The sequence below is a fragment of the Heptranchias perlo genome, chromosome 11, assembly GCF_035084215.1.
Source record: "Heptranchias perlo isolate sHepPer1 chromosome 11, sHepPer1.hap1, whole genome shotgun sequence".
Lineage (NCBI taxonomy): Eukaryota > Metazoa > Chordata > Chondrichthyes > Hexanchiformes > Hexanchidae > Heptranchias > Heptranchias perlo.
The window spans coordinates 39,447,000-39,461,966 of NC_090335.1; the positions used below are offsets into that span (position 1 = coordinate 39,447,000).

Consider the following 14,967-nt stretch of genomic DNA (forward strand, 5'->3'; position numbering starts at 1 on the left):
GTGAGTATGAGACAGAGCCATGAGATTGTATGAGGATTGGGTTAAGTGGTAGTGGTGGGATGAGTACTGGCGAGGTGAGTAAGTGCAGGTAAGATGAGGATGAGCTTTGAGTGGGTGTGAGGAGTGATGTGACAGAGTAGTGTTGGCAGTGCAGAAGGAGATGTGGGGTGGGGGCGGTGGTGTGGCAGACGGAGTGTAGGGGAATGAGTAAGTGTACTCACTTCGGCTGACCTACTTAGGTCATTGAAGTGCCTCCTGCACTGTATGCAGGTGCGTGATATGTTGGTGGTGCTGGTGACCTCCTCTGCCACCGCGAGCCAGGCCTTCGTGGTGGCAGAGGCAGGCCACTTCCTCCCGTCTGCTGGGGAGAAGATCTATGTCCTCCCCCTCCTGCTCACCCTCCTCCACACCCTATCCAGTAAGACCTGGAGTGAGGCATCATTAAACCTGGGAGCAGCCTTCCCCAGGGGCTGCTCAATGCTGTAATTTTGGCTCCTTTCCGCAACATCAGTCAGTGGGGGACTGCCCCTTTAAATAGGGCTCCTCCAGCTGACAGCCTATGATGCGGGTGCGCAGTCCGCCCGCTGCGCAGCTTTCCAGCACGAAACCCGGAAGCCAAGGTAAGTGGCTTCAATTTACTTACGATCACGTGGGGAACCCACCGATTTTACTGGGCAGGTTACCCACGCGCCCAGTCGACCCCCCCACTGGCAACCCGCCTCCCTCCTAATATCGGGCCCATAGTCTTTCTGACTGACCCTTTAGCAATAAAACCTTTCAAAGTTCATTTACAAAACAAAGAAATTGAGATATTGGGGGCAAAATTCAACTTCAGTGGGGCACAAAACGAGTGGTAATGGATCATCCGCTTGTCATACACCCCACACGATTTTCAATACAAAGGAAAATTGGGTGGTGTGCACAAGTGGCTGATCCCTACTGAAGTTGAATTTTACCCATCCTGTCACACAATGAGGAAAGATTTCTGTATAGAGAATAATTGGCCCTTAATTTTACTTGGGGCCTGCAGAACCATTTTTACAATGGCAGGGCGGGACAGCACCAGGTGCATCACTGACCCTGCTGTAATTCACATATCAGCTCATTAGCATGTTCCAACAACAACAACAATTTGCATTTCTATAGTGCCTTTAAAGTAGGAAAATGTCCCAAGGTGCTTCACAGGAGCATAATCAGACAAAAATTGCCATCCAGATAAAGAAGGAGACATTAGGATGGGTGACCAAAAGCTTGGTTAAAGAGGTAGGTTCTAAGGAGGGTCTTAAAGGAGGAGGGAGAGGTGGAGAGGCGGAGACATTCAGGGATGGAATTCCAGATGGCTGAAGGCACGGCTGTCAATGGTGGGGTGAAGGAAGTGGAGGGTGCACAAGATGCCTGAGTTGCAGGAATATAGAGTTCTTGGAAGGTTGTAGGGCTAGAGGATATTAGTGAGTGGGCTGGGAATGCAACTCCCACTTCTATCAGCAAGTTGCACTCAGGAGTGAAGTAGGGAGAACGTGTGTTCACAAACTCACATAAGTTGCCAGTCCTCTTTTGCCACTGGTAGAGGCAGGTTTACTTTTTCCCCATTTGTTTTATGGCACTTTGCAGGGAAGGTTGTTAAAGTGCACCAGTTTATAATCAACTTGGACACCTAAGCTGGCTTGTGCTGTATGACTCCAATGAACATGCCTTTCTTCCCCCAAAAGCACCAGATAGAAAGGGATGGCCAGCCAAATACCCATAGGTTCTGCTCAGGACCTACAGATGGCAAATGGGGTGCAGCTTTACAAACTTGTGACTAGCTGTAGTAGTGAAACCCAAGGACACAATGAAATAAATAATTATTAGATCAACATGCAGCTAGTTCCAACTACCAAGAAAGCTCCTCTTTCATTAACAGGAACCAACAAGGCTCAATGGGCTAATCAATGGGATAAAGCAGCCCGCTTGATTGGCACCCCATCCACCACCCTAAACATTCACTCCCTTCACCACCGGCGCACTGTGGCTGCAATGTGTACCATCCACAGGATGCACTGCAGCAACTCGCCAAGGCTTCTTCGACAGCACCTCCCAAACCCGCGACCTCTACCACCTGGAAGGACAAGAGCAGCAGGCACATGGGAACAACACCACCTGCACGTTCCCCTTCAAGTCACACACCATCCCGACTTGGAAATATATCGCCGTTCCTTCATTGTCGCTGGGTCAAAATCCTGGAACTCCCTTCCTAACAGCACTGTGGGAGAACCGTCACCACACGGACTGCAGCGGTTCAAGAAGGCGGCTCACCACCACCTTCTCGAGGGCAATTAGGGATGGGCAATAAATGCTGGCCTCACCAGCGACGCCCACATCCCATGAACGAATAAAAAAAAATCTTCCAGCTCCCATTTTATTTGGGAGCTGGGCTCCAGCAGTGCTGTTCAGGTGATAAGAATGTATTATGGGACGAGAACTGTAATAACATTATTCTAAGGGCTTAATGAGCCGAGTACAAGCCCTCAGTGCTACCGGCACTTCCTCATTGCATTATCCCACTCTATGCATAACGGGTGTACAGCAGATCACAGGCCTCGGTGCCTGATGATGCAGGTTGCCTGTGTCCAATGCAGATCAACACTATGGTACCAAGCATTTCATTATCAACCCTGGCGAGTTTCTCACACCTGTGACAGTACAAAATGTTGCCTGGGGAACATCTTGGGCTATAAGCAGGTAAGAGTCCACAGTTGCATCATGTTAGTCTACTTACACAAAATGGTAGCTTGGGGTTTAACCAGAGCAAAAATATATCTAATTATAAGTGAAATTAGAAGTCAGTTTTAGAAAATTGCACAATTTTACTTGTTAGTTTGCCAGTCATAAAATTCTAAAATAATGCCTTAGACTTTTAAAAATATATATAATTAATAATTTAGCAGAGTACTAATTTTAAATAACAAAGGACTGAAATGCTGATCTAAAATGTCTTTAGTAGGATTTGATGTTATTGCTGAAAGATCTTAAGGGAACTCTTATGTTAGAAAGTTGAAATAAATACAGCTAGGACTTGATACAGGGTGGGTGACTTCCTTAACTGATAAAATAAATTGGGCAACTTTGTCATTGACCACTACACTACCATTGTTCCTTTGTATCTGACCAGAAAGGGTGAAAATGCTTCAGTTGTGATGGCAATCAGAACTCTGCCAGTACATGTGAACATTTGACTAATTAAAATCCAGACTAGAACTAACACTGTATCAGGCTTTAGCACTCATTCAAAAGCTTTTCAGATTCAACACTGACTGGCAGCAAACATCTGTACAATGTTATAAATCCTGCCATTTTATGAGGATTTTAATTTAGCAGATTTTAAGGACTCTTTTAAAGCCAAGAAAGCTCAATCCCAAGAAAAATGAATTAAATTCATTAATTGCACAGCTCTTAGTAATAACAAAAGGATAAAAAGCCAATGTGCTCGTATTCTTAAAGGCACAAGGTTTCACAATCTGTTCAGATGCAAAACTGCTGCTGCTGGAACTAGTGAGAGAAAAGATGGTGGCAAAGCCAATACAGGGCCTCATCTCACCAGGTTCCATCTGCATTGGTGTAATCACGGAACCTCATGGGCAATGTCTCTTTCCAGCTACCCTCAACTGCTTCAGAATCCCAGCTAAAAAGCTGCCAAGATCCCATTGTTCAGGCCATTATACATGCTAGAACAACGGGGAGCTAGACTGAATGGATATTGCCCATGAATAGCATTTTAGTAAGCTTCCAGTGCCACTGATTCTATGTGAGAGGGGTGGGAATCATGCACGCGCATAGCACCTAAAGGGCTGCAGCTCAAAATTAAATAGAATGCGGCCACTTAAAGGGAAGTGGCCGCATGTGAGGATAAAACGTGTGACAACCTTTTTAATGCCCCAAAAATGATTGTAAAACATTTCCAGCCTTTGCAGAGGCTGTACGGGGTGGGTAGAGAAGAAGTGATGGATGAGACTGAAGAGGCAGAATACCCAATGTGGAGGCATTAAACATAGGGGGAGAAATTCGACTTCCACCCAAAACAGGAGCAAAGTCGGTAATGTGGCTCCTCTACCTGCCCTTTCGTGCCGGCGTGAGACCCAAACCAAATCTAGTTTGGGCCTCATTGCCATGCTGCAGGCGAGCTGCATGCATCAAACAGGCGGTGTACTGCAACTCAGCAGCTCTGGGCGCACAATATTGGGTAGTCAAAGGTTAACCCGGTCAGCAAGATGGTAGGTCCGGGGGGGACCAATCATGGAGGGTTGGAGGGTGGGGTGTAGCTCAGAATGAAACAACTCTCGTTATTCTTATGGCGCCCGGACAGCCGACAAAAAAATAATGTTTCACTTACCTTTCAGGGGCCTCTTCCTCTTCAATGCCTGGTACGTGTTAGCTTTGCAGTAACTTGTTTTATAACGTCACATTCTTCAGATTATTTACACAGGCTCACAGTGGAATTTATCATTCTTTATTTGACAATAATGAATTTATTTTTAGAAGAATTAGTTTGTAGGTGGTCATTTGATTCTATCACATATCATGATACGAAATCACTTTATAATTGCAACTGTAAAGAGAATGACGGGTACTGGGGTTTATTTCCAGAGACTAATCTACTTGAGGGGCTCAGATAATGTCATAAAGTATGAGCAGATTACAGCTTTCATTTGAACCCCAGAGAAGATTACCGTCCTTAAATCACTCCAGTGCATGCAGCCATTTTGCATTAAATACTATAGAATTTGTGCAATGCATTTATTCAGGTATATTTTCCAGCCCTAGAAAGCATCATCCTACAACACAAAAAACAGCATGTATGGGTTTATAGAGATTAAAAGCTGATCTGATTGATGAAAAGATTATCACAATGAGAGCAACTCTCTCTGTATATTTCTCACACATCCATTCTTTTGCTAGTTATATTCCAGATACCGGTCTCAGACCAGTATCTGTAGAGTGTGATGTTCAGCTGGAAGACCCAAGCAAAACTGCCGGCTGAACCTCACATTGTGCATGTGCGCTTGAAGGCATATGCAGAGCTCCATTCTCTGGGCAGCTAGTTTTTAATATTAGAAGAGTATAGGAGTCAGCGTCAACCAGTTAACACTAACATACGCACATAGTGGCATAATGTTAGAATAAATAGTGCATCTCCCCTGCCTTCACCCCACCATTTGGTGGCTGTGCCTTCAGTACTATGGTCCCAATCTTTGGAATTCCCTCCCTAGGCTTCTTTGTGCTTCCACCTCCCCCTCTTCCTTTAAGACCCTCATTAAAACCCATCTCTTGACCAAGCTTTTAGCCATCCCTCCTAATCTCCTTCTCTGACCTGGCATTAATTTTCTCTGTAAAGCGCCTTGGGATATTTTTCTATGTTAAGGTGCTAAATAAATGCAAGTTGTTGTTGTCTTGGGCAGGAGAAGACCTTCGGTCCACCTGGCCTATCTTTCCAAATGACCCCTCAGTTTATAAATGACCCAAGTGGTCCAATGGACTGCCTGGGCACTTTTAGAATGTAGCTTTGCACTGTGCTGAACTTGCATTACGTCTGATGTGAGACAATATCTATTGGAAATGATCCCACAGCACTTCTGTAGTGCACTTGGGAGTCAGATCGGGACCTGTCACTTATACCTTCATGCATACCTGAAACCACTTTGCAATAATGAGAAGATAATAGTATAATTGTGCCTTTCCAATTTCTGCTCAATGTAGCCTTGACAAGAGTTTTTGCACTATCTATATATTATTGTTTTACTTTTGCATCTTTCTCTACTTTTACTTAGTGATTTTAATATAGGAAACACATATAACCAATCGTATAAAACACTTACCATTCATGTAAAAAATCAAAAGAGCAGTTGCATGCTGAATAAAACCCATCTTGACAGTATCTACCGGTTGTATTTCATAGCGTTGTTTGACTCATTATACTTTATGTAAATTTTACAAATGTAAGTGTTATGTTACAGAAAGGTAGTATAAAATGGGTGTTACCTCCGGTGTCATCATTACATCTGCTGCTAACCACCAAACCACCCACGCACTTATCCTAATTTACACCTTTTAGATGATATTTACTTCAAATTGAAGTACAACTTTCACAAATGTTAACCATTTTACATCTTATTTCTATCCATCCAGTTTCAAAGCTTCAGTTGTTCATCTTCTGGATTATCCACCAAAATTTCAAAGAATAAAGCCTTGCACAAGTGGCTGCTTCATTGCACAACCCACTAATATGAATTTCCTCTTGTCTAATACCAAATCGACCTCACTGCTCAAGAAGGATTAAACTGAATTAATGCTATTTTTACATTACTTGTCCTGCCCACAGTATTGCTGATGTAGCGTGTAAGACTTAAATTCACATTGAGTTTGAGAGTGACGTACTTAAGTCTGCAACTAGAGTCACAAACTTAAACAAAGCCAATTGCACAGGTATGAGGGGCGAGTTGGCTAAGGTTGATTGGGAAATTAGATTTAAAGATATGATGGTAGATAAGCAATGGTGAACATTTAAAGAAATATTTCATAATTCTCAACGAATATACATTCCATTGAGAAATAAAAACCCCATGGGAAAAGTGATCCATTAGTGGCTAACCAAAGAAGTTAAGGATAGTATTAGGTTATAAGAAGAGGCTTATAATGTTGCCAAGAAGAGTAGTAAGCCTGAGGATTGGGAGAGTTTTAGAAACCAGCGTTTCTAAATGTTCTTATGTAATTCAGGAACCTTCAATTATTCACCAATTTCTGTTATCCACTGGTAGGGGCGGGTATCATGGATAATGCTAAAATGATCATTTCATTTTTAAAAAAAATATGGTTTACATTTAAACAAAAGACGCAAATATATACAAAATAAGAACATAAAAAGTAGGAGCAGGAGTAGGCCGTACGGCCCCTCGAGCCTGCTTTGCCATTCAATAAGTTCATAGCTGATCTTGTACCTCAACTCCACTTTCCCGCCCAATCCCCATATTCCTTGATTCCCTTAGTGTCCAAAAATCTATCAATCTTAGTTTTGAATATACTCAACGACTGAACATCCACAGTGGAGTAGAGAATTCTAAAGATTCACAAGCCTCTGAGTGAAGAAATTTCTCCTCATCTCAGTCCTAAATGGCCGACCTCTTATCCTGAGACAATGACCCCTCGTTCTAGACTCTCCAGCCAGGGAAAAGAACCTCTCAGCGTCTACCCTGTCAAACCCTCTAAGAATTTTATACATTTCAGTGAGATCACCTCTCATTATCATAAACACCAGAGAATTTAGGCCCATTCTACTCAATATTTCCTCGTAGGACAACTCTCTCATCCAAGGAATCAATCCAGTGAACCTTTGTTGCATCCCCACTAAGGCAAGTATATCTTTCCTTAGGTAAAGAGACCAAAACTGTACACAGTACTCTAGGTGTGGTCTCACCAAAGCCCTATATAATTGCAGCAAGACTTCCTTACTCTAATACCCAACCCCCTTGCGATAAAGGCTAACATACCATTTGTTTTCCTAATTGCTTGCTGTACCTGCAGGTTAAGTTTCTGTGATTCATGTACAAGGACACCCAAATCCCTCTGAATACCAACATTTACTAGTCTCTCACCTTTTAAAAAATATTGTGCTTTTTTATTCTTCCTACCAAAGTGGATAATTTCACATTTCCTCACTTTATACGCCATCTGCCACCTTCTTGTCCAATCACTTAACCTGTCTATATCCCTTAGCAGCCTCTTTGCAACCTCCTCACAGCTTACTTTCCCACTTAGCTTTGTATCATCAGCAATATTGGATACGTTACACTCGGTCCCCTCATCCAAGTCATTGATATAGATTGTAAATAGCTGAGGCCCAAGCACTGATCCTTGCGGCACCCCACTACTTACAAACCGAAAATGACCCGTTTATTCCTACCCTCTGCATTCTGTCCGTTAACCAATCCTCAATCCATGCTAATATATTATGCCCAATCCCCCAATCCCATGAGCCCTAATACAAAGGAATTTATTTGAAAGTTTTAAAAAGTATGTTGAGTCATTATGGCTGAATTTTGGCATGTTGAAATTTAGCAAATTCATGGCAGGGTGAGTAAAGGTTTCTAGAATTTAACAGCAACTGAAGCAAGAAATTGAAAGGAAAGTATTTAAAAAAAGAGAGAGAGATAATTAGGCCACTAAAAAGACACGTTTCAGCTGATTATTGTTTTGGTGGCCATCCTTAGTATTTTTTTAATTCCCAAGTTGTATTGACATAATGATTAAACTTTGATTTTTATTATTGTATAGCTATATTAAGAAAAACTTAATAGCTTGCACATTCTGTAGGTATTACCTTACTTAAAGTTATATTGGGGAGTTCCACCCTAAATGCTGCTGGATGAGCCTATCATAAGTTCCAACCACAAAGCAATCCACTTCCTACCACTAATTAAGTTATTCACTTAGCAACAAACTAGTTGCTAAGCAACCACAAGCATAGGTGTAATATTGTGAATCATTTTAATGGCGAAGAAATGAAGAAAGTACCTCGTTGTATTGTTTTATCAACTGGGAACTTCTTCAAAATAATAACTGTGAATAACCTCAATGCACCACCAAAGTTACTGCTTTTTCCATTCATTTGAAAATAATTACCCATTATAGTCGCAAAATGAAAGCCCCATACCATTTATTTTTTGACATTTTTCACAATGTGAGCATTTCTTATCTGATAATTTAGATATGTTAATGTGTAAGACTGGTTACCTCAGTTACCTCACAAGTACTTTACTGCTGGCAGTCTTAGGGAATGTTTTTTGTGTTAGCACTGCCCCTTTTGCTTAAAAATAGGCGGTAGTCAAATCAAAATCGCAAGTAGGATTGAGGCACTGACTTACAACTTATTGTCCACCTGTTCTGATTTTGGGGCGGATGTTGATGTAGGTGACCGGAGCTCCTGCCGGAAACAGCCAGAGGACTCATTAATAAATACACAACGTAGTTACAACCCCCAGTGCCATTTGTGTCTCTGCCTCCATTGCTACCGTTAGCTCCTGATCCCACGCACAACTGTGGGCAGTATAAATCGGGAGGTTGCTATTTCCTGAGACATTTAAAGGGATTCACAGTTGCTCTTTGGTAAAACGATAGAAGGGAGACTTCTTGCTGTGTTAAGTAGTAGACTTTTGGTACATAGGGGATTTCAAAGTGTTTGTAGTTGCTGTAGGATGTTCTGAACCTTAAAAGGGATTCTAGCATCGCATCTTTTTCTTCATTGAGGTCATTCAGGCCAAAGGAGGAGGAGGAGGGAGAACAGCAGAAGGAAGGGGAAAACTGGACTGTACTGCAGGGAGAGCAAATAGAAGGAAGCCTGCTCACAGGAATCCTTACCCAATGTAAGAGAAGCATTGTAACGTTATAAGAACTAAAACACCTCCTAGACTTTTTCATTAAAGACTGAACCATTTAAAAGATCACTTACACACTCTCAACAGAATGTTTAGGCCCAGGAGCACATACCTACAGTTCTCTGAAAGTGTATAAGGCAGCTGTGCTTCTCCAAGGAGGCTGTAACAGAATTGTGTCACCTCCGACAACAAGACCTACAACCAGTAACCACAGCTAGCACTGCATTGCCTGTTAAGGTCAACGTCGCTGCAGCCCAGCACCTCTTTGCCTCTGGCCCTTTCCAGGCTACCACGGGGGATATCAATAACGTGTTTCAAATTATGAAAGGAAGGGATGGGGTAGATTGTTTCCAGTAGTTGAGGGGTCAAGAACAAGGGGCCACAGACACAAGATTAAATGCCATGTTGGCTAAAGCATCACTTTCCCCATGGACATCTAGAAAGAGCAGGATAGGAATCTGGAGTTTGCACACATTGCTGGCTTGTTCTCAAGTCCAGGGAAACACTGACTGCATCCATGTTACCCCGTTGGCTCCTTCACATAACCTTTGTGAATCACAAGGCCTTCCACTCTATTAATGTACTTTTATATTCTCCACCCCTGACTCTTTGCCCCCGCACAGCAAGTGAGAGGATGGTTGCTTGGGGACAAAAGCTATCCTCTGCACACTTAGCTTATTACTCCTCTCAGGAACACATGCTTGGCAGCCCAACTAAAGAAGAATCTGATCCATGGATCTACTAGAGCCATCACTGAGCAGACCAATGGAGTCCTAAAGCAATGATTCTGATGCTTGGACAGATCTAGTGTCTTCCTGCAATACAGCCCACAAAGATTGTCCCAAATGATTGTAGTTTGCTGTGTGTTGCATAACTTCGCTCTGCAATGGGGGCAACACATAGAGCCACCACTGGGCAAAGACCTTCAGCATGATGAGGAAGAAGGCACTGATGACATAGAGGATGGTAAGGAAGTGGCCGAGCTCCAACAGTTGCTTGCAGCCAGAGCTTTTGGCAGCAGCTCACTGAAGAGTGTTTCAATATCATTATCAGTCATGTTCAACATCTGTCTCAGTCTTTCCAACCTCAAATAAACTGAATTCAATAAAGGCTAACATTGATATACATATCAACAAATATTGCAGGGTCATCAGCTACTGATGCACACTCTGCACACAAAGATTTCAATAAGGGTTATCATTTTACTGGCTTAAACAAATGCATAATCACTAGCAATCACCCAGGTATGAGCCCATAATGCCTATCTTGTGCTTTCTTACCTGTTTTAGTGCTCCCACAAGGCGCTTCCCCAGTGGCTTCAGAATGGGAAGTGGAAGGCTGCTGTGGCTCAGTTAAGGGCGCTTGAGATGCTCGTGGCCAGTATCCTACAGTATCTCGGGCCTGTGAGTCCCAGTTGCAAAAGGGAGAAATAGTTATGAGTGCAGCACCTGCTGCTGAGGGTGTGAGTGCAACATAAAGGAGGTACAGTGAAGTCTTCATGCTGACTTGAAGAGAGGCATGGGAAGCGGGGAATGGAAGGATTGATGGGTGCTGGGGCTAAAGTAGGGTTGTGCAGGCCTGAGCAGAGAATACAATAGATGTGAAAGTGGATCTTACTTTGGTAGTCCTGGTCAGATCCTTCGATTTTTTTCCTGCACTGTAGTCAGATCCTGGGGACAATGCCGATGACATTCACATTCTTTGCCACCACTGACTAATTTGTCTCGATGCCGGTTGCCCATCATTGGAAAAGAGAACTTCCTCCCTGGTGCTCACTTGGTCTATGTTCACCTCCACTGCTGCATCCGAGAACCTGGGTGTGCTGGTCAAAGTCATCCTGCCTGCTGCTCCACACAATCGCTGTGCACTAGCCATCATCGAAAAATGCCCCGCCCCTTCAAGGGGCTGCAGGCTGCCTTTAAGTAATGGCCACCCCGCCATATTTCCTATCTTCCCAAACAGCACGCTGCCAATGGAGAGCACGATTAGCGCTAACAGCTCACTGATTCAATTTAAATTAGGTCTGTCCATGAAAGTGGCATGGGCCCAAATCCAATTCCTTCGGGTGGGTGGAGTGCACACCTTGCCTGCCGCCTGCCCGATTAACGCTACATATGAAAACTGTCACCATAGTTTCTCCCTGGGATATATTAACATCTTAGGGTAGAAATTACTAATAGCGATGTTACTGTATGAATGTTTTCAAAAATTCCTCCCTCCTCTATTTGAATGGAGGTGCTAATCCATTTAACTTCATTGCCTCCTCTTGCTTCACTGATTCCCGGCTTCTGACTTCCGTCTTTCACACCGACAGTCAGCAATGTTCAGCCCTGTCAGCATGCTGGGATGCCTCTTTAAAATCAGAATCTTTACAAATTACTCCAAAATGCCATGAAATACTGTTGTGCGCAAGTGTGAATCTGTGACGTCTGCACACGTGTAAACGTTGACAGCCAACGTGCATGAGGGAAACCCCACACAAACTGTCGGCACTCATATATGCACAGAACTCTGCTGATTTTCAGTATGTGTGAATCAGTGCAGCTATAAAACTGCAAAGTTGTGAACACACAGGTCCTGAGCTGGCCCGGCAGCAGTTCAGCAACACTGCAAGCAAGTCGGGGAATTACGCTTCAGGGCTTTGATCACAAACAGTAAAGCAACAGCAACAGCTTGCATTTATATAGTGCCTTTAAGGTAGAAAAAAAGTCCCAAGATGCTTCACAGAGACAAACTTTAAAAGATAAATTGCTATATTTCAACTCTTGGTTCTATCACCTTTAATCTCTGGATATGTTAAAGACTTGTAATGTATTTTGGACTCTAGTGTCCTGTATATAATATATGCTACCTGTGATATTTTCTTGTTACATGCAGTGAATAAATCACAATTTAAATTACATGATTTTATTGTAGATGCCATCTGTCAGTCATTGATGTGACACGCTCTGTCAAAAAAAGGTAAATAACAATAATGTCACAGCGACAACTATCAGCGATTCACGCTGACTGTCAGCATATCTTTAGCCATCTCAGCATGTCAGAAGCAGCCCTCACAAATTAAGATTTTGGAACTTCTTACAAGTTGCCCAAGTCTGCTCTGAAATGTTATTTGTGCATGTGTAAATCAGCAAAGTTGTGCAAATCAGCTGGGAGGTTGGGAGGGCACTTGGGTTCCCTGCTGACTTGATGGTATTTGGTGGCAGACAAGTAAGGGAATTTATGTTTTGTTACTAGCTGAACCAAACTGACACCCGCCACCTATACAAAAATGATTTTGCATTCCTATTTCTGAGTTTCACGTACCCGTTTATTTTTTTATAAGGCATCAATTGAGGAATGATAAAGTAAGACAAATGAAAGAAAGAGAGAGAGAGAGAGAGAGATGAAGGAAAACATAGACATACACGGAGAAGTAGAAAACATGTCCAATAGGCATACTGAGAGAGGTGAGACCTATAGAGAAACAGTCAGAGATGGTAGGGATGACAAAAGAAGGTATGTGAGAGCCATACAGGGCTAGAGAGAGAAGAAGATAACAAAAACAATGTAAGAGTGTATGACAAACAGAAAGACACAGAGAGGGAGGCAGAAAGAATTAGAAAGTGGAAGGGAAGTAAATAGAAAGTTACAGGAAGAGCGACACCATTTTTTAAAACTTCTGCCCGTGAACAGCCTCACAGGAGATCATCGTTTTAAAAAATTTGCTTGAACAACAGTGTCTACAAATTGTGACTAAATGGAGGTATCGGCAAACTTGTTTTGCTAATGAAGGTTCTCCACAGAGACTGATGCATTGATGTTGAATAGTTACCGAAGTTGCCAACTTTAAAAATGTTGGCTAAGTTGGTTAGTAAGGTAAACTGTTTGATTTAAGAAACTTGAAGATGGATTTTGTTCTCTTCTAATGTTTAATATTATTCTATAACATTGTACTTTAAATGCATTTATTTTCTTTTTGTGAAATAACTAGCGCAGGGCAAAAGATAATCTTAACATCATCGAAAAAGAATGTGGGACAAACAAGATTATTGGCAAGTTCGAGACGCTAGCTTATGCTTCTCTCTGCAGAAAGGAGTTTGTTGCCCAGTTTGAACTGAATAAATTTGGAACAGTGCTTCCTTCCAATGGCTTTGTACAATTTTCGCTGTCAGGATCTGCCGTCCGTCTATTTAATTCATAGAGGAGGTGACTAACCACAGGTAAAACTTCTGAGAAAACGATGTGAAATAAAAGTAATTGAGCAAGAACAACAGGATATCAAACTAATATTACAGTGTACATTATATGGCCTTGACAGCCTGCATTTATCAGATGACAGTCCTATGGTGCTAACAAGATTAAAATCCGAGGTGAAGATTTCCTCTGTGCACTAAAGACCCAGTTTTCTGAGGTTCTGCCAGTGGTGTGGCACTACGCTGGCGGAGAGTGTAGGCGGTGATTTTAGGACAAGCGAGGTGGCCACATGGCAGGGAATTTGATGCAGATCAGATCCCATGAAGAATTTCATGGCTTTAGCGTGGCTCTGCCCCAGCACACACCTCATGTATATAAAATGGGCAAATCACAGAGAAACAGACCTGGTTTGTTTTGGTGTGTTTCTTACAGCACACTTGCTGTTTCATCGATTGTTGGGCCTTGACTTTACAACATTTTTACGCCTGATTTTAAGTTGTTTTGGGGTGGGCAAGCACACAACATAGGGTGGATAAGAATAACACCATGATCCCCACCCTTTAAAATACTAAAGGGGAAATTTAACTCCCAGACGAGAAGTCAGCAAGGCTCACGGGCCGTCTGCTCGGAAGTCTCCATGGGAGGCCCGACTGATATTAACGGCCGGGCCTCGTTTACATTCTGTAGCAAAAGTATTTGATGAATATGAAATCTGCATTCAAACCACCATTCAGATGTGGCTGTAAACTGGTCTCAACAGTAATTAATCTTCCAGGCCTCATGATGTTGAACATGAAAGGGAATTGCAATAATGCCTGAAAGTGAGATACAGACAGAGTTGTGTCTTGATATACCATCAATAAATCGTTACGATGTTATGACTTTAAGAGCATTATATAGGCGTGAGGAATAAAACAGGCAAGAATGTAATTTGGTAACACTAAACCAACAATTTTCAATGCTTGGAAGTTGCATTTATATATTTACTGTGTCTTAACTATGTGTAACTATTGCGTATCTTTACTAGTTAATAAGGCCTTTATGCATTTTCCTTCCTGTGAGTGCAGTGGAAAAGACAAAAGTCAAACTGTCAGGGAACTATAGGAAATTAAATCATTTGTTTATGGCAAAGAACAGATCATAATATTAGGACATTGGCAAGCATCAGTTATAAGCTCAAAAATTGTAAGTCTCTGCTCCCAGTATGGAGTCTCGTTTAACGAAAGCACAAATCAGAAAATCAGGCATGGAAATCGACAGCCCGAATTCACGGCACTCGCGATTTCTGGCCATCCTGACCTCTGCATCTAATTCTCTGATCTGCGCTCCCATAAAGCAGGACTCCATGACAGAGTGAGCAGCCTGAAGTAGTGTCCACGATGGGTAT

The 14,967-nt window shown here is 42.5% G+C and overlaps 1 protein-coding gene across 1 annotated transcript in view; it reads right to left on the reverse strand.

The window, feature by feature from the left end:
* The window catches only part of si:ch211-213a13.1 (uncharacterized), a 53,911-nt gene extending 47,986 nt beyond the window's left edge, over positions 1–5,925 (reverse strand). The window contains exon 1 of the mRNA XM_067992316.1: positions 5,853–5,925. Within this exon, the coding sequence (XP_067848417.1) occupies positions 5,853–5,901 (49 nt within the window). The 5' untranslated portion in view covers positions 5,902–5,925. The remainder of the gene's footprint in view (positions 1–5,852) is intronic.
* Between the last annotated feature and the right edge of the window lie 9,042 nt (positions 5,926–14,967).